A 25,621-nucleotide genomic window follows, 5' to 3' on the forward strand; every position below is an offset into this window, starting at 1 on the left:
TCCAGAGAATTCTGGCCATTGGTGTGATTTGTTTTCCCCAAGAAAGCAGTAGGAATTAAGTAAATATTTGATTGATTGTTCAGTTTCAAGGCTAACTCTCACATCCTTTCAAAAATACCATGGCTCTGTGCGTGGGTGTGTGTTTGTGTTCATTCCAAAAGTTTTGTAGAAGAAAGATACATCAGTTCAGTTCAGTTCAGTTCAGTTGCTCAGTCGTGTCCGACTCTTTGCGACCCCATGAATCGCAGCACGCCAGGCCTCTCTGTCCATCACCGAATCCCAGAGTTCACTCAGACCCATGTCCGTCGAGTCCGTGATGCCATCCAGCCATCTCATCCTGGGTCGTTACCTTCTCCTCCTGCCCCCAATCTCTCCCAGCATCAGAGTCTTTTCCAATGAGTCACCTCTTCGCATGAGGTGACCAAAGTACTGGAGCTTCACCTTTAGCACCATTCCTTCCAAAGAAATCCCAGGGTTGATCTCCTTCAGAATGGACTGGTTGGATCTCCTTGCAGTCCAAGGGACCCTCAAGAGTCTTCTCCAACACCACAGTTCAAAAGCATCCATTCTTCGGCACTCAGCCTTCTTCACAGTCCAACTCTCACATCCATACATGACCACAGGAAAAACCATAGCCTTGACTAGATGGACCTTAGTCGGCAAAGTAATGTCTCTGCTTTTGAATATGCTACCTAGGTTGGTCATAACTTTTCTTCCAAGGAGTAAGTGTCTTTTAATTTCATGGCTGCAGTCACCATCTGCAGTGATTTTGGAGCCCCAAAAAAATAAAGTCTGACACTGTTTCGACTGTTTCCCCGTCGATTTCCCATGAAGTGATGAGACCAGATGCCATGATATTCATTTTCTGAATGTTGAGCTTTAAGCCAACTTTTTCACTCTCCTCTTTCACTTTCATCAAGAGGCTTTTTAGCTCCTCTTCACTTTCTGCCATAAGGGTGGTGTCATCTGCATATCTGAGGTTATTGATATTTCTCCCGGCAATCTAGATTCCAGCTTGTGTTTCTTCCAGTCCAGCGTTTCTCATGATGTACTCTGCATAGAAGTTAAATAAGCAGAGTGACAATATACAGCCTTGACGTATACCTTTTCCTATTTTGGAACCAGTCTGTTGTTCCATGTCCAGTTCTAACTGTTGCTTCCTGACCTGCATACAGATTTCTCAAGAGGCAGGTTAGGTGGTCTGGTATTCCCATCTCTTGAAGAATTTTCCACAGTTTCTTGTGATCCACACAGTCAAAGGCTTTGGCATAGTCTATAAAGCAGAAATAGATGTTTTTCTGGAACTCTCTTGCTTTTTCTATGATCCAGTGGATGTTGGCAATTTGATCTCTGGTTCCTCTGCCTTTTCTAAAACCAGCTTGAACATCAGGGAGTTCACGGTTCATGTATTGCTGAAGCCTGGCTTGGAGAATTTTGAGCATTACTTTACTAGCATGTGAGATGAGTGCAATTGTGCGGTAGTTTGAGCATTCTTTGGCATTGCCTTTCTTTGGAATTGGAATGACAACTGACCTTTTCCAGTCCTGTGGCCACTGCTGAGTTTTCCAAACTTGCTGGCATATTGAGTGCAGCACTTTCACAGCATCATCTTTCAGGATTTGAAACAGCTCAACTGGAATTCCATCACCTCTACTAGCTTTGTTCATAGTGATGCTTTCTAAGGCCCACTCGACTTCACATTCCAGGATGTCTGGCTCTAGGTGAGTGATCACATCATCATGATCATCAGGGTCGTGAAGATCTTTTTTGTACAGTTCTTCCGTGTGTTCTTGCCACCTCTTCTTAATATCTTCTTCTTCTGTTAGGTCCAGACCATTTCTGTCCTTTATCGAGCCCATCTTTGCATGAAATGTTCCCTTGGTATCTCTCATTTTCCTGAAGAGATCCCTAGTCTTTCCCATTCTGTTGTTTTCCTCTATTTCTTTGCATTGATTGCTGAAGAAGGCTTTCTTATCTCTTCTTGCTATTCTTTGGAACTCTGCATTCAGATGCTTATATCTTTCCTCTTCCCCTTTGCTTTTCACCTCTCTTCTTTTCACAGCTATTTGTAAGGCCTCCTCAGACAGCCATTTTGCTTTTTTGCATTTCTTTTCCATGGGGATGGTCTTCATCCCTATCTCCTGTACAATGTCATGAACCTCAGTCCATAGTTCATCAGGCACTCTATCTATCAGATCTAGACCCTTAAATCTATTTCTCACTTCTACTGTATTATCATAAGGGATTTGATTGAGGTCATACCTGAATGGTCTAGTGGTTTTGCCTACTTTCTTCAATTTAAGTCTGAATTTGGCAATAATTAGTTCATGATCTGAGCCACAGTCAGCTCCTGGTCTTGTTTTTGTTGACTGTATAGAGCTTCTCCATCTTGGCTGCAAAGAATATAATCAGTCTGATTTTGGTGTTGACCATCTGGTGATGTCCATGTGTAGAGTCTTCTCTTGTGTTGTTGGAAGAGGGTGTTTGCTATGACCAGTGCATTTTCTTGGCAAAACTCTGTTAGTCTTTGCCCTGCTTCATTCCGTATTCCAAGGCCAAATTTGCCTGTTACTCCAGGTGTTTCTTGACTTCCTACTTTTGCATTCCAGTCCCCTATAATGAAGAGGACATCTTTTTTGGGTGTTAGTTCTAAAAGATCTTGTAGGTCAAGACCTGAAAGAGAATTTTCTAATAGTCCATCATGCCAGTTATTTGACAGGTAGACTTTAGTGTTCCAAAATTAAAAAACTAGACTTAATTTCTACTTGAGATTTAAGGCCCAAGGTATGTGTCACTAATAATTGCACAGTGTTGCCTAATGAATTATACATGGTTGTTATCTGTCCTAATACACTGGCCTACTTACTAAATTTTATTTCCTATTTCTTCAGTGACTAGATGACTGTGTAAGACAATAGTAAAAAATTTTTTTAATGAAGAAGAGGCTGTTTTGAAGTTTCTTGCTGAAAAATCGCATAGCTAGGAAATGTAAAGGAAAATATATTAAAATATTCTAACAATGGTAGCATAAAGAAACTTCCAGAAATTATAAACTCTAGAATGACCTGATTTGGGGCTCCTGGTCACTTACCTCCACACATTTACTTCCGTTTCCCTTCTGAAACTCAACTAGAAGTGACAATATAGAATTTTTTTTAAGATAAACAGAAATCAACAACCACAGAGAAAACAGGTAAAGAAAGATTAGCACAAAAATTTTAAAAGAGAGATAGCAGGAGTTAAATGATTTAATGTACATGAGAAAGGTAAAATTAGGAAGACAGAAGAAAGCAGAGAACCAGTCTGATTTATAGTACAGAACTCTTCAAAGGCTCAGAAGTTGGTTGGAGTAAAGAAATTATATCTGTGGTGAAAGCCCAAACAAGAATAGTAAATATGAAGAAGAGGAAACAAATGATAAAAATGTGATGAAGACAAAACTAACATTAATTGATTCAAGTTCAAGAGGACAATGGTTGTATAACTGTTTAATGCAGAGCCCCCGGCACAATGTACCTAGTTCAACTGAAGATATTTGTTGAATGGATAGATGAAAGCAGGATCACATTGGAAGCATCATCTTGATATCTGATTGATTGTGGGGTATGACGTTATACAAAGGTTCCTGGCTAGTTGACTGAATAGATACTTGTCCTTTTTACCAAGTTAATATGGAAGAGTATCAGGCTTGAAGATGGGTATGAGAGGTGGAGATAATTCAGTTTAAGATATATTAAATTTGAGGTCTTTACAACAGATTGAAAGAGCCCAGTCTGCTGGAGCTGAGGACAGTTGTCTGTGCTAGAAATAGAGTGGCACTGTATCTCACAGAAATGGTTGAGCCAGCCTAAGGAAAATTGGTAGTAAAAAAGATGAGATCTAAGGATGAAAAAATAAATAAATAAATTAGGAATACTGACATTTAAGGAGTGGGCAGAATAATAAAAACTAAAACATTGAGATGAAAGATCCACAAGAAAAGGCATAAGAGGAGAAAAATGGGGTCATGGAGGCCAAGGTAGGAAATTAAGAATGAAGTGACTAGAAAGAATGCAGCCCACAGTGGTAGAGTAGGGAGACTCTGAATTCACCTCTTCCCGTGGGCACACCAAAATTACAGCTATTTACAGAGTAACTTTTGATGAGAAAGATTGGGAGACTAACAGAAAAGATTTTGTATAACTGAAGTCTTAAAGACAGATCCACAGCAAATCAAGTAGTAGGGAGAGACTGAATACAGTCATGACCCATACCACCAGGTGGGCAGCCCACAAATGGGAGGATAATTACAATTACCAGGGTTCTGCCCAAGGAGTGAGTGGTCCAAGCTCCCCATCCCTGGACTCCTACACTGGGAAGATGAGCCCCCAGAATGTTTGACTTTAATTAAGGCCAGCAAGGCTTACTTTCTGGAGAGCCAGAGGGCTGTGGGAAATAGAGACTCTTCAAGGGTGCACATGAAATCTCACATGCTCCAGTACCCAAGGCCAAAGCAGTAATTTAAAAGGAGCCTGGGTTGGACCCACCTGCTGATCTTGGAGAGCCTCCCAGCAAGGCAGGAAGCAAGTTGAGCTCGCCTTGAAGACAAAGACACTAGCAGCAACCATTTTGAGAGCTCGTTCTACCACATGGAGTCTAGTGCTGGCGAGTGCCATTTTGGAATCTTTTTCTCGGTAGCTTATTAGCACCAGGACCCAGCCCATAGCCACCCTGGAATGTGACCCTGTCTACCAGGGAGCCCCGGACCTGGCCCCACGTACCAGTTTGCCATCACTAGCCCTGGGATCCCCCAGGGCCCTGCAGTTACAGACCCTGGGACCCACCTCCACCTACCAGTCAGCAAGCACCAGCCCCTGGAGCCCCTGGGCCTTGGCCCTACCCATCAGCAGGCCAACACCAGCTCTTAGACACCTCGGATCACTCAGGCAGCTACTGAGGCCTCTGAGGCCAAAAAGGAATAGCATGATATAAAGTGATGAAAGGGGAAAATCTGCAACCAAAAATATTCTACCCGACAAGGCTTTCATTGAGGTTTGATGGAGAAATCAAAAGTTGTACAAACAAAAGCTCAAAAAGAGTTCAAAACCACCACTAACTTTACAAGAAATGTTAAAGGGATGACTTCTAAGCGAAAAAGAAAAGGTCACAACTACTAACATGAAAATTACAAAAAGAAAAATCTAATTGGTAAAGGCAAATATACAGTAAAAGTAGTAAAGCAAAGCCATATATAAAGATAGTATTAAGTTTAAAAGCAAAAACAGTAAAATCATCTATCCATGATAAGTATTTAAGGGATACACAGAACAAAAAAAATGTAAAACGTGTAATCAAAAACAGTAAATGCAGGGGCAATGAAAGTTGCTCAACTGTCTGACTCTTTGCAACCCCATGGTCTGTCCATGGAATTCTCCCTGCAAGAATACTGGAGTGGGTTGCCTGCTATTCTCTTCTCCAGGGGATCTTCCTGAACCAGGGATCGAACCCGGATCTCCCGCAATTCAGGCAGATTCTTTACCCTCTGAGCTACAAGAGATTCCCAAATGTAGGGATTGGGGGGTGAGAAAAATGCAGGGTAGTTACAGTGCATTTATGGGGGAAGGGTACGGTCAGAAGTGAGCTTCCCCGGTGGCTCAGCAGTAAAGAATTTGCCTGTTATGCCAGAGATGTGGAAGGAGCTGCAGTTTTGATCCCAGGGTTGGAAAGATCCCGTGGAGAAGGAAATGGCAGCCCACTCCAGTATTCTTGCCTGGGAAATCCCATGGACAGAGGAGCCTGGCAGACTGCAAAAGAGTTCAACATGACTTAGCAACTGAACGACAACAGGGTAAGAAACAGATGAGGGAGATTAAGAGGTACAAACTTCCAGGTACAAAAAAGTCACAGTATGAAATGTACAGTGTGGGAAATATAGTCAATAACTATGTAATAAAATCTTTGGCTTTATAGTGTAACTTATCCTGGTGTTCAGTTGGAAATGTATAGAAATATCAAATTGCTGTTATGTAACAGGAACTAACACTATTATAGGCCAGTTATACTTCAAGAACAAATGGATTTGTGTTTACCAGCGGTGGAAGGTCAGAGGAGGGGAAATTGAATGAAGACAGTCAAAAAATACAAAATCCCAGTTATAAGTACTAGGAATGTAATGTACAATATGATGAATATAATTGACACAGCTGTTTGTTGTATTTGAAAGTTGTTAAGAGAGTAAATCCTGAATTCTTGTCACAAAAATATAACTTTGTTTCTTTAATTTGACATCTATATGAGATGACAGATGTTCACTAAATGATATTGTTTGAAATGACTATATAGAAGTAAAGTTAATTTATATGAATAAATATACAATTTGTGATTTGGAAAATATAGGCACCAAAATTTTACATTGGTTGTATAACAGTCATGGGATTTATCACAAGATATTTTGGGGGTTTTTTTCCCCACTTAACCTGCATTTCCTAGATCTTTTATAATGAAATGGAAGTGTGTGGGGTTTTTTAAAGGAAAGTAGTGTTTTGAAAAAGATAAAATATGTGTTTAATCTTAACAAATGGTATAGAGGTTAAATTAAATGTCTAAACATAATCCATTTGGTTGGCAAGTAAGAGGTGGAAAGTGGTGACCTTTGCCAGTGAAAGTGGGGGTAGGAAGTTCAAAAGGCCAAAGCCAATCTAGAGAGGGTTGATTTTCTGTCCAGTGCCTAGTTTTTGTTGTCATTAAGAAATAAACTCAGAATTTGCAAACATTGTTTTCTTAGGATTCCCAGAAATGCTTTCATTTGCTACTATCCTGACCTTATGTAACACTTTACATTTCATTGAGTGTTTCCTTATCAGTGCTTCAGGAAAAATACATGTAACTATAGGACTGATAATTCCTTGCCTATTTATTTTTAAGGATGGTTAGATGTGGTTGAGTCTGACTTTTTACATATTTCATTCATTGTATGGAATCTGATTTTGACTTTGAAGATTTTCATAAATAATGCTGCTGCTGCTGCTGCTAAGTCGCTTCAGTCATGTCCGACTCTGTGTGACCCCATAGACGGCAGCCCGCTAGGCTCCCCCGCCCCTGGGATTCTCCAGGCAAGAACACTGGAGTGGGTTGCCATTTCCTTCTCCAATGCATGAAAGTGAAAAGTCAAAGTGAAATCGCTCAGTCGTGTCCGACTGTAAGCAACCCCGTGGACTGTAGCCCACCAGGCTCCTCCGTCCATGGGATTTGCCAGGCAAGAGTACTAGAGTGGGGTGCCATTGCCTTCTCCAAATAATGCTGCTTATGAGTCTTAAAAGTTTTTCCCAGTATCCATTTTTAACTCTTTACAAAGATATTCCAAAATATTCTTACTGAAACTAAGAGCTATTTTTTTTCTAATCATATGTTATCATTATTTTTATAATGTACATCATGAGGAAAATTGTCTCCAATTATTACTATTTCCAGTAATTGGCTATATAAGTATTTGATTATTTTATCTTTTGCTAATGTTACAAAGGCAACATAATGATAACCTGTGGGTTAAAATGCTAAAAACAGTGAGTTCCATGGCGGTCCAGTGGTTAAGACTCCGTACTTTCAATGCAAGGTGTTTGATCCCTGGTCAGGCAGCTAAGATCCCACAAGCTGCACAGCACGGCCAAGAAAATAAAATGCTATAAAGAGCTGTTTGTTTTCGTTTATAACCTCACTTATATAATCAATACATGAAGGCTTTTCTCATGTAAAAGGCTTTTCTATAGGTTTTACTTATTTATTAGTTCTAAATCAGACAGATTTATAATTCCTTTCCTTTTTTTTGTCACAGGAATTTAAAGTATGGTCTTTGGAGGGGTGGGAGTATAGGAAAACAAACAAAAAATGTGTCATAGTAGCTACCTTGAAACTGTAAACTATATAAATTATTAATGTTATCTCTTCATGGCTGCATCCACTAGCTTTTCCTTGCTTTGAAGATAGAGGAAGCAGGTTATCAACTAGAATTTCTTTTTGAAGCACTCTCTTTCCTTAGCTCCATGAAGAAACATTTTCTACATATCCTTGTACCTTTCTGGCCATTCTTTCTCCATCTTTTAAAGCTCATCCTTCTCCACTTGGCCTTTAATTTTTAAAGCTTCATATTCTTTTTTTTTTTTTTTGTCTCATTCTATACTTACTTCAAGAATGATCTTTTTCACATGTACAACTTAATCTACCACCTATATGTTGATGACTCTTAGAAGTTTATTTTCTACCCAGACCTTTGTTCTGAGCTCTACATCTTTATGTCCAGCTGGGTGCCTGATATCTCATTTTCATGTGTCAGAGATGGTCAGCTTTACAAACTAAGCTCATGATGATGAATTTCCTTTACCCCTCAACGCTCAAACCTGATTCCCTTTCACCATTCCCAGTCTTGGCAAATGGCACCACAACTGATCCAGCTATGCAAACTGAAACCTAAGAGTCTTCCTTAATGCCATCTTCTTCAACACCAAGTCATACTGATTTTCACCCCATAGGAACCTTTTGACACAATCCTCTTCCCTCTCCCTCCACCTATGATGCCCCTATCAAAGCTACCATCATCCCTCCTAGACTGCTGTAATATTCGTCTAAACATTCTTCCCCCATCCATTTTTGTTCTGGCCTAAATGCATTCATCATCCTATAGCCAGTAGTGATCTTTTCAAACTACAGATCTCTCTTAGCTGGTTGTTGTTCAGCCGCTCAGTTATGTCCAACTCTTTATGACACCATGGACTGCAACATGCCAGGCCTCCCTTTCCTTCACCATCTCCCAGAGCCTGCTCAAACTCATGTCCTTTTAGTCAGTGATGCCATCCAACCATCTGGTCCTCTGTTGTCTCCTTCTCCTCCTGCCTTCAATCTTTCCCAGCATCAGGGTCTTTTCTAATGAGTCAGCTCTTCACATCAGGTGGCCAAAGTGTTGGCGCTTCAGCAGCATTATCCTATAGCCAGTAGATCTTTTCAAGCTACATATCTGTCTTAGCCTGGGTTCCCCAGAAAACAATGTGTGTACTTCTGTTTTATTAGGAAATTGTTTCAGGTTGGAAACAGATTCTGAGGCAGAGTTTAGTTCAAAGGATGTTTGTTAGAGAGTGATCTTTGGATTAACAGCTGTAGGAGGGAAGGGAAGAAAATAGAAATGGGCAAAATGGGCAAAAGGAGAAGTCAGGCAACATTGTGGGCTCAAGGTTAGTCTCATTCTAACCCACACAGAGCTCTGGGGCTGGAGTTGTCCCACATTATGTGAGAATAGCTGGGTATGGACACAAACCTTGATCAGTCATTGAATATTTACTGCTTCAGGAAGGGCTGTTGACAGCATTGCCGAGTCATGGCAGCAACAAGTCCTTCCTTGAAGGGGTATTTGGATAAGGCATTGTCATGTTCATTCCTTGTGCTGCTCACCTCCACTTCTGCAACAGTATTCAGAAGCAGTTCCTCCAGAATTCTAGTGTGCCTTTCTTGCTGGGGGAAACTGAGAAGAGGGTAAGTGGGGAAAACATTAGCCCCTGCAGATGTAGCTGATGGTAGGAATGCAAATGATACTAACCTCTCTTCTTATGACTCAAACCGTCATCCTGGAGGGGTCTTAGCCTCTGGTCACCCGTCTTTCTCAGCCCAGAGTTGTTGCATGGGTTCATTTTCCATCAGAATTTAGCAAGGAAGTACCAAGAGGCACCCAAGGACTTAACCTGGGTGCCAGGCATTCCTCCTTGCTCCCACTGTATGACATTAACCCTACCTCCCTGGCATTCAGGTTCAGTTTTTTGGGGTTTTTCTTGCCAAGATGATGGCTCCTCTTGTCTGCCAGTTCCTTGGCAACAGCTGTAGTTTACAGATTAATAAGATTCTTGTTTTGTTCCCTAGTAAAATTTGTCCCTCCTTTGGGGAATAGAATCTGTAACTTTGTGCAGCTCAAAGTTATAGCAATGGAAAGTGCAAATTCTCTAAGTGGGTCACTGACTGTGGTAGTAAACAGGGCTTCTTAATTCTTGGATCTGCCACAGAGCCCTTTCTTGTTCTGGGTCCTGGTTCAGAGTTCTGTTCAGAGCTGGCGGCTTTCTGTGTCACCTGGTGTGAGCCTATATAGGAGTCCTAGACGTGAAATATGCTTTCATCATAGCCATAAGGGGCCTACCAGAATTTGTGCTTCCTTCCTCATTTCCTTATGATGAGAGATACAAGATGCAACAAATTGTCCTTTTTCTTTGAATGAGATGTCCCAGCAGGCCAGACCCTTTATAATGTTTATCTCCCATTTTCTGCAGAGCTTGTCTCACCAAGATTTCCAGCGTGGTGGCCACTTCTAGCTCATCCAGGCTGATTAGCATGGTGTCATCAGTGTGGTAGATCAGCATAATGTTCTAGGTGACATTCAATGTCCAAGTTTCTTCCAGCTAAATTTGGATGGGAGGGGAATTTAATTAATATATCCCTGAGGCAAAATTGTAAATACTTAATTACCATGTAAATACAGACTCTTTCAGATCCTCCTCTGTGATAGAGATAGAATTTATTCACCAAATCATTGGCTTCATGCAGCATTCCTGCCACCATAATCTGCAGCAGCAAAGACAACGTGTCTTTATTATATAACTGCCGTGGGAGCTTCCTCATGGTTGGATTTGTTGTAGTCTGCTTTTATACTCTTGTATCTGTGTGGTTTCTGCAGACAGAAGACTGGAGAATTAAATAGAGCTATGACAGAGACCATCACTCCTGTATCCATTGAATCATTAAGACTGGAACTAATTTTCACTGTTACCACCAGTAAACCCATTTAAAATAGTAACTAAAGTTTCATACCAAATAGTGGGGGAAGCATTTGATATATTATATTTAAAAGAAGAAATGTAAAATTCTATTTTAACAAATATTTAGGTTATTTTTATCATGTGCTGATACTTTTAGAACCAAAGTAGGAATCTCACTTTCCTTGGGGGAGGTAAAAGTATTTAAAATTATTTTCCAACAAAATTGCATCATGACTTACTTTATGTTTGGCTTTTACAGCACTGTCCCAAAGATGATCCTTTTTGAAAAAATATTTAAAGCCTTCACAATTGTTCTTAAGGGACTCTCTTAATCCTCTGACAGCAAATCTTATTCTTTTAAAACACTTAGCATAAAATCATCCTAACCAGTGATCTTTTTTTCACTTGATCTAATTTTGTTAGATTTTCCTTTGTCAGTATGATTTGATAGAAGCAATTCTTTGACATTGCTTTGGTAGACTTTATGAAATCCTATACTGTTTACATGTTTACATTGCTGTGTTTGATGGGGTGAATAGAGGTAGAGGCCAATGTTAATATGAAAGTGTATTTCAGAGAATGGACACAGATATTTGAAAGGCTGAATCCCTTTGCTATTCACCTGAAATTAACACACCATTGTTTGTTAATTAGCTATTATTTTTCAATTGCTAAATTGTGCTTGGACTCTGCAACCCCCTGGACTCTAGCACCCCAGGCTTCCCTGTCCTTTGGTTATACCTCAATACAAAATAAAAAGTGAAAAAAAAAAAGTACAGCAGTGTTAAATTGGATGTGTGTTTCAGTAGTGACTAATTTGATGATGATGATGAAATGGTGGTGATTATTCCTTTTGCCTTGATTCTTTGGATCAAAATTTTGTCTGGGAGATTAATCCATGATGTTGGATATAACCATAATTTATTTTCACTTTTATGTAGTATTCTTTTGTATCAGTATACCACATTTTATTCATTCTACCAAATACTTTTTTTCATTTTTCCTGTTTGATGCTTCCTGAACTCTTAGCATGTGAAGGCTAAATTCTTTTTATTATTTCTTTTACTTCTTCCTGCTTTGTCCTCTACTTCCAGCACTCCTATTAGGCATATTTTAGAAGCTTTGGCTTGATTCTCTGTATTTCTTAATTTTAAAAGAAATTATCAGACAAAGATAAAATAAATGGATACTATGGGGGTAAAAATTAACTTCCAGCACTTCCTTTGCATTTTAATTTTAGCAATCACATTTTAAATTTTCAGTTGGTTTTCACAGTTGTAATATAGTTTCAACCTCTTTTGAGGAGATTATAATTAGTGGAAATTTTCTTCTTTTGCCTGAATTATGTGTTTCACAGATGCCATTTTCATATTCAGTTCTATACTTTATTGCATTTGAGAGGCAACAGGACATAGAGCTTTAAAGCATAAACATTGGAGTGAGACTGCTGGGTTTGAATTCTTCCTCTGTTGTTTGTGCAATTATTTAACCTCTAGAAACTAGTTCCTTCCTAAACAAAATGGACCCAATTCTAGTGTCTACCTCCTAGAGATGTTGTAAAAATTAAATGAAATAATTTCTGTGTGTCCAAACTGAAAATGTTTGCTATTAATACTTAGTAAGCACTTAATAAATGTTAGCTATTATTACTATATGTCAGGTGCACTGTCCTAGTTTCCAGACATATAAAACTGAAGCAGACTTGCACCGTTCACTCAGAAACTTAAGACTTGATATTATTTGTCAAGTCTAGCATTCATCTTCTGTCTCAGTAGGACTGATGGTACATATTAAATAACCATAGTGTTCAAAATTGTGATACATTCTCAGTGGTTTTATTAGCTGATTGAGCATTAAAATATAAGCTGAGGCTGAAACACTGCTTATTTTGTACTTAGAGGGCTTCCTAGGTGGTGCTAGTAGTAAAGAACCTGCTTGCCAATGCAGGAGACGCAGGAGACCCAGGTTCAATTCCTAGGTTGGGAAGATCCCCTGGAGGAGGGCACGGCAACCCACTTCAGTATTCTTGCCTGGAGAGTCCCACAGACAGCCTGGTGGGCTACAGTCCATAGGGTCCAAAGAGTCAGACACAACTGAAGCAACTTAGCATGCAAGCACACCGTGTACCTGGAAAGGGTGGACAAACCTGAGGGCATTCATGTGGAGGTAACCAACGAGGAGGAGTGTAAGTGATGAAGCAAAGCATGGGTGGTATTCTAGAGGCATTAGATGTGATACGAGTAGTTATAATGTGGAATTGTTTGTTGTTGTTCAGTCATTAAGACATGTCCAACTCTTTATGGCCCCGTGGACTCCTCTGCTCTCCACAATCTCCCAGAGTTTGCTCAAATTCATGTCTGTTGAGTTGTGATGTGGAATAGATGATAAAATAAAAAAGCAGACTGACTAGAGCCGTGGCTTATGACTGGAGGGCCATATGGTTGGTTAAGTGTGGAGATTGGTCCACACCACAGAGGTCTTACAAGGTTAGCAAAAGACTTTGCTCATTATCCTGTAATGGTCAGAACATAGCTGACATTTTTGAGCAGGAGAGTAATATGATATACAGAGGTATTTTTGGCTTTCGTAGTTTTAATTTTTGTCTCTGTGTAGAAGATACAAATGTTCTCAGTGTTTTGGACAACTCAAAAAAAAATTTTTTTCTGAGCTATGTCTAATCCAAACTCAAAACAAATTTTGTAAGACATCATGCCTTTTGGCCTTATTTTTTTCTTTTAATGTTTACATATATCATTTTTGAGAGATTCCAAAGTTTTATGAAAACAGGAATGCTGGTTATAACAGTTCCAAAAGTATGCAAATCCAAATATGAAATAATTGAGGGTAATGAGAAATTAAGATTGCAAGGGTCACTCTTCAATTGTAGGAGGAAAATTAAAGGTAAACCACATAGCAAAGTTCAAAATAAAACATGTATAGGCATTCAAGTCCTTGCAAGCTTATAAATTGCCTGGTATGCCTATAACTACTTTGCTATTATGTGGCCAAAACACAGGGGACTTCAGGATGTGTATTTACGAACTGATTCCCCAACAGATAACTGCACTATGCCGAAATGCTATTGCTATGTCAATGATTGTACTTCTTGTTTCAAAATTTTTCCATTTTTCAATCTAATTAACTTAGAATGTCTCTAACGTGATTTACAAAGAATTTTATATTTATATTTTGCAATCAGCATTTGACTGGCGCTCAGGTTTGAGACATGCACTACAATGTGTAAACATTTTGTAAGATAATAAATAGCTTCTAAATGTTTTATGATTGCCTGTTCCCTGCTAATTGGTCATGGATTGAAATTCCTCATTGTTTAATTTTTTTTAATTTGTGGGAAATTTGTATAAATGACTGTGTGGGACTTCATATCACAGCTGTTGTCATTTAAAGTTTGGACAGCATCATTACAAATGAAGCCCTGCTGTGAAATCAAAGTCAAAAGGCATCTTGGCATCCCAATCATTTCCTTAGAAGAAGATTACAGCTCAAGTCTGTTGAACTTTATTGCCTTGGGCCTCATGACAGTCTTCAGAAACATGCAAGGCATTTCTGTTAAAGAAACTCAGATGTGCTAGGACACAGGGGATGACATTCTTGCACATAACAGTGTCCTAAGCAAGAGAATGAGGAATAAGTTAGGAAGAAAAAAAGATGATTCACACTTTTTGCTGTATTCGGGGATTACAAAATCCATGGAGATGACAGAACAGGAAAAGGATGTGGTGTTTTCCTATATGGCCTTTGTATTTTTTCCAGTTTTACTGAAGTATAATCAGCAAATAAATTTGTAACGTATTTAGAGTGTACACCATGATGATGATTTAAAATACCATACATTGTAAAAGGACTCCCACAATCGAATTAATCAACACATCCATCACCTTGCAGATTTACCTTTCTGGGGAGGGTGAGAATACTTAAATTCTACTTTCTTAGCAAATTTTAACTATATAACAGTATTATCAACTATAGTCACTATGTTATACATTAGATTCTCAAACCTTATTCATCTTATATGTACTCTTTTACCAGCATCTTCCCATTTCTCCCATACCCCAGCCCCTGGCAACCACCATTCTACTCTTTCTTAGTTCTACTTTTTTTTTTTAAGACTACACCTTTAAGTGATACCATGCAGTATTTGTCTTTCTTTGCCTGGTTTATTTCACTTAACCATAATACCCTCTACGTTCATCCATGTTGTTCCAAGTGGCAGGATTTTTTTTCTTTATAAGGCTGAACAATATTGCATATATAAACTATATTTTCTTTACACATTCATTCTTTGATGGATACTTAGGTTGCTTCCACACCTTGGGTGTTGTGAATAATTCTGCAATGAACATGGGAGTACAGAATTCTCTGTAAGATGATGGTTTTCTTTGCATTGTATATATACCCAGAAGTGGGATTCTTGGATCATATGATAGTTTTATTTTTAGTTACTTAAGGAACCTCCAGTTGTTTTCCATAGCGACTGTACTAGTTTACTTTCCTGCCAACAGTGTGCAAGGATTCCCTTTTCTCTACATCCTCCTCAGCAATCTTTTCTTGTCTTTTTGGTAATTCAGTTCAGTCGCTCAGTCGTGTCCAACTCTTTGTGACCCCATGAACCATAGCACGCCAGGCCTCCCTGTCCATCACCAAGTCCCAGAGTCCACCCAAACACATGTCCATCGAGTCAGTGATGCCATCCAACCATCTCATCCTCTGTCGTCCACTTCTCCTCCTGCCCTCAATGTTTCCCAGCATCAGGGTCTCTTCAAATGAGTCAGTTCTTCGCAGCAGGTGGCCAAAATATTGGAGTTTCAGCTTCAAAATCAGTCCTACCAAAGAACACCTAGGACTGATCTCCTTTAGGATGGATGGTTGGATCTCCTTGCGGTCCAAGGGACTCTCAAGAGTCTTCTCCAGCACCACATTTCAAAAACATCATTTCTTTGGCACTCAGCTTTCTTTATAGTCCAACTGTCACATCCATACATGACCACTGGAAAAACCATACCCTTGACTAGCAGAGCTTTGTTAACAATGTCTCTGCTTTTTAATATGCTGTCTAGGTTGGTCGTAACTTTCTTTCCAAGCAGTAAGCGTCTTTTAATTTCATGGCTGCAGTCACCATCTGCAATGATTTTAGAGCCCAGAAAAATAAAGTCAGCCACTGTCTCCATTGTTTCCCCATCTCTTTGCCATGAAGTGATGGGACCAGATGCCATGATCTTCGTTTTCTGAATGTTAAGCTTTAGGCCAACTTTTTCACTCTCCTCTTTCACTTTCATCAAGAGGCTCTTTAGTTCTTCTTCACTTTCTGCCATAAGGGTGGTGTTATCTGCATATCTGAGGTTATTGATATTTCTCCCAGCAATCTTGATTCCAGCTTGTGCTTCCTCCAGCCCAGCGTTTCTCATGATGTACTCTGCATAATAGCCATTCTAATAATGAAGTTACAGCTCACTGTGGTTTTCATTTGCATTTCTCTGATTATTAACAATATGGAGTACCTTTTCATATACCTGTTGGCCATGTCTATGTCTTTGAAAAAAATGTTCAGTTACTTTGCCTGTTTTTTAATTGAGTTATTTGGTCTTTTTTGCTCTTGAGTTGTATGAGGTCCTTGAATATTTTGGCTAGGAACCCTTTATTGGATTTATGGTTTGCAAATATTTTCCCCTGTTGCATAGGTTGCCTTTTCATTTTGTTGATGGTTTTCTCTGATGTGCAGAAACTTTTTAGTTCGATGTAGCCCCATTTGTTTATTTTATTTTATTTTTATTTGTTTTACTTTACAATACTGTATTGGTTTTGCCATACATCAACATGACTCTGCCCCGGGTGTACACGTGTTCCCAATCATTTGTTTATATTTGCTTCTGTTGCCTTTGCTTTAAGTGTCACGTCTAAAACATGATTGCTAAGAATAATGTCCAGGAACTTACCACCTGTGTTTTCTCCTAGAAGTTTTATTGCTTCAGGTCTTGTATTCAAGTCTTTAATCCAGTTTGAGTTGATTTTTGTGTATGGTATAAGACAGAAGTCATTTCATTTTTTCATTTGGATATCCAGTTTTCCCAGCCTGCCTTTATTTTAAAATAAAAACATAAATGTGATTCCAAAGTAATGACTTCCTTCTTATTTGCAGGGCAGCAAAGGAGACAGACATAAAGAATAGACTTTCAGTCACTGTGGGTGAGGAAGATAGTGGGATGACCTGAGAGAGTAGTATTGAAACATATACATTACCATATGTAAAATAGAGAGCCAGTGGGAATTTGCTGTATGATGCAGGAAACCCAAAGCTGTGACAACCTAGAGGGGTGGGATAAGAAGGGAGCTGGGAAGGAGGTTTAAGAGGAAGGGAACGTGTGCTTGCCTGTGGCTCATGTTGATGCATGGCAGAAACCATCACCATATTGTAAAGTAATTATCCTCCAGTTTAAAAAAAAAAAAACAACTAGTGTTTGCACAATAGTAAGGACACTGCCCACTGCCCTCATAGAAACTTCTTAGATAAACCTGAGTCTTCCTTGTAAAACCAAGCTGCTCTCTCCTAATATGTTATCTTTGCTGGTGTATTCATGGATCCTGATGGTTAATATAAATTCTGTTTGTTTGCTTTTTATGGAAATGAGATGTTTCCCCCTTAGAAATGGGAGCCACATTTATTAGTAGCCATATCTCAGAGACCTTGTTCTACCAGTGACCTTTCTTTTTCAACTCTCTCTCCCTTGGATTTTCCTCCTTGGTGTGCGTGGGTCCCTTCTAATTCTTACAGAATCAAAGGGTTACATAGAATGTAAGTATTCATCTGGCTCAGTACTACCAAGATTCATTCAGCCACCCATTTGGATGTCATAACTCTTCCTCAGCTTCCTCCCCTTTACAGCTATGAGCATTTACACTGGGGGCCTTTGTTTTACTCTACTCACTTAGACCCTCATCATGTCACCAGTAACCTCTTTGATTCACAAGTTTCTTGGCTTTTTCTCAATCTTCATTTTACTGAATTTCATGAAGCCTTCAACACCATTGGTCATTTCATCTCCTGACATCTATAGTATTGTGCTCAGTCGCGACTGACCCTTTGTGGCCCCATCACTCTAGCCCGCCTGACTCCTTTGCCCATGGAATTTTCCAGGCAAGAATACTGGAGTGGGGTGCCATTTCCTACTCCAGGGGATCTTCCTGACCCAAGGATCAAACCTGTGTCTCTTGCGTCTCCTGCATTGGCAGGTAGATTCTTTACCACTAGTACCACCTGGGAAGCCTGACATCTGTAGTATTGCTTTCTTCTAATTTCTTTCCCATCTTGATTTTCCTTTATTCCTTCTATATAAGCATATATCTTCCCCAGGTTTCTGTCTTTAGCTGCTTCTCCTCATTCCTCTCTCTCCATTTTCCTAGCAGCTGAACCATTTTACATTCCCGCCGAGATTCCCTGACTTTCCCATTCCCCAACATTTCACCCATAGGGTTTTGGCATTATTGATATTTCTTGCCTGATCCATAACAAAATTTTACATGCAAACTCTTCATAGGTAACACTAAGAAAAAATACACTATTTCAATTATAACATACATCCCAGTCTTAGAGAAGTTAAAATGTGGAGGGAAAAGGTATATCTTTGGTTCAGTGAAATGCAATAACTGAATATATTTAAACCCCCTCCAAAATTTTTTGGACAAATTGCACAGCTGTGAACATAAACGGGAAAGTAAAAGTAGCTACTCACCAATAGTGTATGAAAATATCTTTCTCAAATGTATTTTTACATCAAAAGAATGTGCTTTAGGACAGTATTTTTTTCCAGCTCTTTTTTCACAATTATCTTGGTAAGTCTTAATGACAATTTAGAATAAAATAAAGACCCCTTAGTACAGTAAATAATGTATCATAGATTTTTGTTTCCGTATAATTGTGATTTCTGATAAATGCCCTAATAATGCTCATTTCTCTTTGTTTTCTTTCAGGATTGTTCCAGTTTAGAAGAATATAACATTGCTGCAGCATTACTCCCTCTGACTAGTGCTTTCTATAGGGTAAGTTTTAATGGTCTATATATAAGTTATTTTGATTTATATAAATGTATTCAGCTTGATTTAACATGGAACTACATCAGTCCCATCTCATGACTATATCTAAGACACATCTGTGGTTATATTTATTATAACACTTGTTGCATACTATGTGTAAAAAATGAAATACATGTTAAATTATCTCCTAAGATATAACCCCACCACTCTATCCCTACTTCATTGTTCTTTAGAGCAACCTAATAACCTGAAATTATGTATTGTTTAGTTTATATTTGACTGCTCTCTGCCACCAAAGAAAACAAATTTGGTGGGATATTATTATATATATTATATATTGTCTGTCTTATTCATTGCTATATCCCAATGTTAATAAGTTTCTGCTGAATGAGTGAATGAACGAATGAACATGCTAGATAAATAAATGTAAGGCAGAAATTAGAGATAAACTCCACTGGCAACTTCTGTGAACCTTCTTAAAATTTTCTGGAGTGTTCAGTGCTTTTCTTAAAGCTATCACATATTGTGGTTCTCCTGTCATGCCTTTCAAAGAGATTGATTCTTATGGCAAACAATGCAGCAAACTCTTATTCTCTCTTTTCCTGTGAAGACTTGTAAGGAGTTACATAGCCACACTCTGAAGAGCACATTGATTACGTCCATTGAAATATACAGTAGGAAACAAGAAACCTGTGGCAGCCAGCTATGTGCAGTTAGCCTCAGGAAGCCCAGGACTTCAGACAGGTGTTGTGGAAGGAATTCTAGCTTAAGCTACTCCCTGTTTCATGGACTCTGAGTCAAGAGAGATTATCAGATATTCCCGGATCTGTTTTAGTGGAGAACTAACTAGGCGTCAGATAAAGTGCTTTAGGTGATTCATAAAAATGATCCATGCCCTTAGATGCTGGCAGATTCTCTTGCTCTTTTTGTTCTGCCTTTTTGTTTCATCCACCATTTCTGACTGATGAGGTCTAGTCCTCTTCCTGCACTTAGTATGTGCTCAATAAATATTTCTCTTTTTTTTTTTAAGATGTCTTGATAAGACCAATTTTTAAAAAACTTTACTTCAAATGGTTTGTCCACAGTCTCTGAGTTAAAAGTCTTAACCCAAACATTCTCCATAATCAAGAGCCCTTTCTCTGCTGTAAAGTCACTGCATATTCCTTTTTCTTCCTCCTTACCTTCCCATCCTCTTCAAAAACAGAAAATGAAATTTATGAGACTCACACTTCTGAGATCTGGCAGGTCATACTGAGCATCCTCAGGAAACAGGGACAAATCTCAAAAATTTTAATCAAATGAATTTGGCTTTAGAAACTAATGACAACTAGCTGGAGCTTGGGCATTATCTTTTGGTTTTCCCTTAACTGGTCTCCAGGCCCACTCTAGTTTTTCTTAACTGCATACATACCATTCTTCTCTGAACTCTGCTTAGTGGTTCTTCATCTTATTCCTCTCCTAACATGAAGAACAATGTTACAAAAATAGGTCAGGCTCTCCTGTGTCTTAAACCACCAAGGAAATTTGTCTCCATATCCCAGAGTAACCAGAAAACTTTCTTCTAACTAGCCTTCATGTGGGCCCTCACATGGGCATTTGTTAAAGAAAACAGCATTTTAAAATTTTCCCACTTTAACATCTCAGATATTTATTTCTATATAATATCTACATTTAAAAAGTAAGAATTGTAGGGAAAATAAGAACCGGCAGTAGAAACTCAATTGCTTAAGAAATCCAAACTACTGAAGACTTTTTTTAAGCTGGATTATTAACCTTAAGCTGGATTATTATTATTACAGTGTGTGTTAGCGAGGGTTTGATCATCAAGCAAAAACACCATGAGTGATAGGAAGTAAGGAATCTATTGTAGGGACCAGCTTTTATATTGTTATAGAAGCTGGAGAAGAAGTTTATGGAAAGCTTCAAATTAGGGTCTACCTGTTGGCCTGATGTCACTGTAGGTCATCAGGGCAGCAGTCAGGAAGAAATGCTGGGCATGACAGAGGGAAGAACAAGGGCAAAGTAAAATCTGTGTATGTCTCTCATGTCCTCTAACCTCAGGGAAGGAGGTGACCTGAAAAAGAAGCCATGTTGTTGGCCATCAGGCTACATTGGGAGTAGCTAATGGAAGAGATCCAATAGGAACTGGAAGAAATGTGAGCCTGGTTCTTCCCACACATTAAGATGATCCAGCAGATTAGTTATAAAAGTGTATGAGATACAGCACTGACCTTCAGAGTGTAGTGGGCACTGCTTCATTTTTGCCTTCCAAATCTTAGACACATTTCTCTGTCGTTAACCCTAACCTGGACTCATGGGGCAAGGAGGGTTCTGGGAAATATAGTTCTAGCTTAGCTTAGTTTACACAGTGCAAAAGCATTACACTGTGTTTTTTGTTTGTTTGTTTCATGCATGTGTTTAATGCAGTTAGTTAACAAGCAGGGATGCGTGCCATGCTTTTCTCTGTGTTATCAAACTTAATAATACAGACTTACATTCTATGGTGAGTTTATAGATTTAATTCTTTATTGTTGGCTTGGCTTGATTTTACTTGGTTTGTTTTGGTTTAATTTGGGCATGAATTACTCAAGGTCCAGTCAGGAGCCAGAAACCATAACAGTAATATGAGCAGGAAAATTTTAATGTAAGGAGTTGTTAAGTAGTAATAGGGGATTAACTACTAAAAAGTACAGAGGATTTTAAAGAATACAGAAACAGCAGATAAAGGGAGCAGCTTGTCTAAGGTTCAGGCAGAATACCCACAAAGGAGCAAATTTGGAGAGGGCCACTCTCCAACAAGACTGGGATTCAGACCTTGTTGGAGAGGCATTGCTGTGACTGCTGGATGACACTGAAGTAAAGTTCACTGAGGGGGCGCAGGCTTGGACTGGCAAACAGGATACTGCCTACTGGAGTCCTCGCAAGGCTTGCTAGGAAGCCGCCACCTCTGGGGCACCACTGAAACTTGCCAAGTGGCGAGCGCGTCTGGGTGTCCCACACACAACTAGCAGGAACAAGAAGGAAAGAGCACACCAGAACCAGGAAAAGACCAATTCATACTGTAGTGTCCCAACTGACAAAGCTTACTATATTGTGCCAGCTGGCAAAGGAAAAAACTTTGACAGGTCCAGCTGCATTACCATGAAGCAAAGCAAAGGCAAGTAGATCTGGAGGAGAGAGGCTCTGCATTGATACCCAGCAGACAGGGTTAAGGAGTAGATCATATTGATTCTTAGATACTTTCTGAGTTTCTGTCTTACGGGAAATTATTGCTGATTTGTTAATTCAGGAAAATTCTGTAGATGTAAATTACATTATCCTGGCCTCTGATTGCACATGCACATGAGCCATCCTCATACTCTTTAAAGGGTGTAAATTCCTGAGTCTTGCTCAGCATTGCTTCAGAAAATGGACTCAGCTACTTGTCTTGCTTAAACTTGCTTTGAAAATATTTTTTAATAACATTTATTAGTCTTTTTTTTTCAATGCACCAGGAGTTTACTGAGCATCTCAACAAAAAAGGTTACTATACCAGACAACATCTTGGGCAACAAGATGAACAAAACATTGATGGGGCCACTAGGAACTTATATTAGTCTTTATAATGTAATAAATAATAAACAAGCAGGTCCACAGTTTCATCAGTCAGGTAGACATTTTCTTAAAGTAGTATATATGCATGGTTAGAAAGTTCATCCCTGATAGCTCAGCTGGTAAAGAATCCGCCTGCAATGCGGGAGACCTGGGTTCAATCCCTGGGTTGGGAAGATCCCCTGGAAAAGGGAAAGGCTGCCCACTCCAGTATTCTGGCCTGGAGAATTCCATGGACTGTATAGTCTACAGGGTCGCAGAGAGTCGGACACGACTGAGCGACTTTCACTCACGTACAGAGAGATAGAAAATGCAAAAGAAACACTCATTTTCCCACCTCTACTCCATTTCTTCTGACAATTGGTTTCCTCCTAGGGGAAAAAAAAGTTGTGTATTTTTGCTAGGATATACAGATAAAATTATTTTTTAACTAAAGTGATCATACTATGTTCTCACCTTGCTTTTTTCACTTAGTATATTTTGGAGATCCTTCTATATACCTGATTAATATATAGCATATGTACCTAATTATTTTTAGTGACTGCATATATGTATCCATATATATGTCTTTTTAATAGTGGAACTCAAAGCCTGCTCTGAGTAAGATGGTGGGAGAAATGATGGATCAGGTGCCTATGTTGTTGTTGTTGTGTTTTTTTAATATATCAGCTATTTTTTAAAAATTGAAGTATAGTTGATTCACAATATTAGTGAATTAGTGTTAGTTTCAGATGTACAGCAGAGTGATTTTTCTTTTCAGGTTATACCCATTGAGTTATTGTTGTTTTTGTTTAGTCACTAAGTTGTATCCAACTCTTTTGCAGCCCCAGGGACTGTAGCCCGCCAAGCTCCCCTGTCCATGGGATTACAAGATATTTGATATAATCCCCTGTGCTATACTGTAAATGCTGTTGTTCATCTACGTTATATATAGTAATTTGTGTCCTTCCTTCCTCCCCTTTGGTAACCATAAGTTTGTTTTCTATATCTGTGGTTCTGTTTCTGTTTTATATATAGATTCATTTGTATTATTATTAGATTCCACATATATGTGATACCATATAGTATTTGTCTTTCTCCATCTGACTTATTTCATGAAGTATAATATTCACTACATCCATCTGTTTTACTACAAATGGTAGTATTTCTTTCTTTTATGGCTGCATACTATTCCACTGTGTGTATATATACACACCGTTTCTTCTTAAGCCAATTGTCTGTTGATGGGCATATGAGTTGTTTCCATGTCTTGGCTTTTGTAAATAGTACTGCTGTGAACATCAGGGTGCATGCATCTTTTTGAATTATAGTTTTCATTTTTTTCAGGTATATACCCAGGAGTGGGATTATAGGATCATACGGTAGCTCTAATTTTAGTTTTTTAAGAAACTTCCTTACTGTCTTCCATAGTGGCTGCACAAATTTACATTCCCACCAATAGAGTACAAGGATTTCTTCCCTTTTCTCCACATCCTCTCCAGCATTTATTATTCATAAACTTCGATGATAGTTATTCTACCCAATGTGGGATGATACTTCACTGTGGCTTTGATATCCATGGGGCTTCCCTGGTGGCTCAGAGGTTAAAGCGTCTGCCTGCAGTGTGGGAGACCTGGGTTCAATCCCTGGGTCGGAAAGATCCCCTGGAGAAGGAAATGGCAACCCACTCCAGTATTCTTGCCTGGAGAATCCCATAGACAGAGGAGCCTGGTGGGCTACAGTCCACGGGGTTGCAAAGAGTTGGACACGACTGCTTTCGCTTTCGCTTTCGCTATCCGTTTCTCTAGTAATTATCAGTGTCAAACATCTTTTCAAGTGTCTCTTCACCATCGTATGTCTTCTTTGGGAAAATTTCTATGTAGGGCTTCTGCCCATTTTTTTGATCGAATTGTTTGTTTTTTCAATAATGAGTAATATAAGCTGTTTATATATTTTGGATATTAATCCCTTGTCAGTCACATCATTTGCAAATATTTTCTCCCATTTCATAGGCTGTCTTTTCATTTTGTTGATGGTTTCCTTTGCTGTGCAAAAGCTTTCAAGTTTGATTAGGTTCCATTTGTTTGGTTTTGCTTTTATTTCTTTTGCATTGTGAGACTGACATAAGAAAATATTGCTACAATTTATGTCAGATAATATTTTGCCTATATTCTCTTCTAGGAATTTTAGGGCATCATGGCTTATATTTAGGTCTTTAACCCATTCTGAGTTTATTCATTTTCCTATATGATGTAAGGGAGTGTTCTAATTTCATTGATTTACACATAGCTGTTCCAGATTTCCCAACACGATTTATTGAAGAGATTGTCTTTTATCCATTGTATATTCTTGCCTCTTTTATCATAGATTAATTGACTGCAGATGTTCAGGCTTATTTCTGGGCTCTCTGTTCTGTTGCATTGATTTATATGTCTGTTTTTGTGCCAGTACCACACTGTTTTGATTATTATAGCTTTGTAATATGGTCTGAAGTGTGGATGGGTTATTCCTCCAGGTCTGTCGTTCTTCCTCAGGATTGCTTGGTAATTCTGGGCTTTTTATGATTCCATATAAATTTTAGAAATCTTTGTTCTAGTTCTGTGAAAAATGTCATAGGTATTTTGATAGAGGTTCATTAAATCTGTGGATTGCTTTAGGTATTATGGCCATTTTAACAATATTAATTCTTTCAATCTAAGAGTATGGAATATCTTCCCATTTCTTTGAATCATTTTCAGTTTCCTTTATCAGTGGTTTCTAGTTTTCAGGATGTATAGTTTCTTTTTAATTTAAAAAATAATTATGCATATACTTACCCTTCTCATAAAAGTAGAGTGTTTTATTGGCCCAGATTAAACACATCTCTCTTTTAGAGCTTTGCTTAGACTAAAAGATGTACCACTTTTGACATTATCTATATGAGATCTTTGGGAATTTGTTACACCACGGCCACTATAAATTTAGAGGGTTTTTTTTTTTTCCTCTACAGTTCTTTCACACCTTTTTCTACTTTAAGAAACTTGTATTTAATGTGTTTTTAACTTATGAAGCCTTTCTTGAAGGTAGTACCTTAATAACTAGGTTTAAATTATTAAGGTTACTTTTATGGTGAAAAAAGTAATTTTTACATTTTATTACATTTATTGTTTATATGGTGCTTTCATTCTCAGTTTAGAAGACATTTTTTAGGTATGCCAAACACTGTGCTTATGTTTGTTGCTGAGTTACAGGTGAAT

General features: G+C 38.6%; 1 protein-coding gene across 3 annotated transcripts in view; it reads left to right on the forward strand.

The window, feature by feature from the left end:
- SBF2 (SET binding factor 2) overlaps positions 1-25,621 on the forward strand; it is a 499,999-nt gene that overhangs the window by 350,473 nt on the left and 123,905 nt on the right. For all 3 annotated transcript variants that reach the window (XM_068989002.1, XM_068989003.1, XM_068989004.1), the window contains one exon: positions 18,753-18,821. In XM_068989002.1, the coding sequence (XP_068845103.1) occupies positions 18,753-18,821 (69 nt within the window). The remainder of the gene's footprint in view (positions 1-18,752; positions 18,822-25,621) is intronic.

Source organism: Capricornis sumatraensis, chromosome 16, assembly GCF_032405125.1.
Source record: "Capricornis sumatraensis isolate serow.1 chromosome 16, serow.2, whole genome shotgun sequence".
Lineage (NCBI taxonomy): Eukaryota > Metazoa > Chordata > Mammalia > Artiodactyla > Bovidae > Capricornis > Capricornis sumatraensis.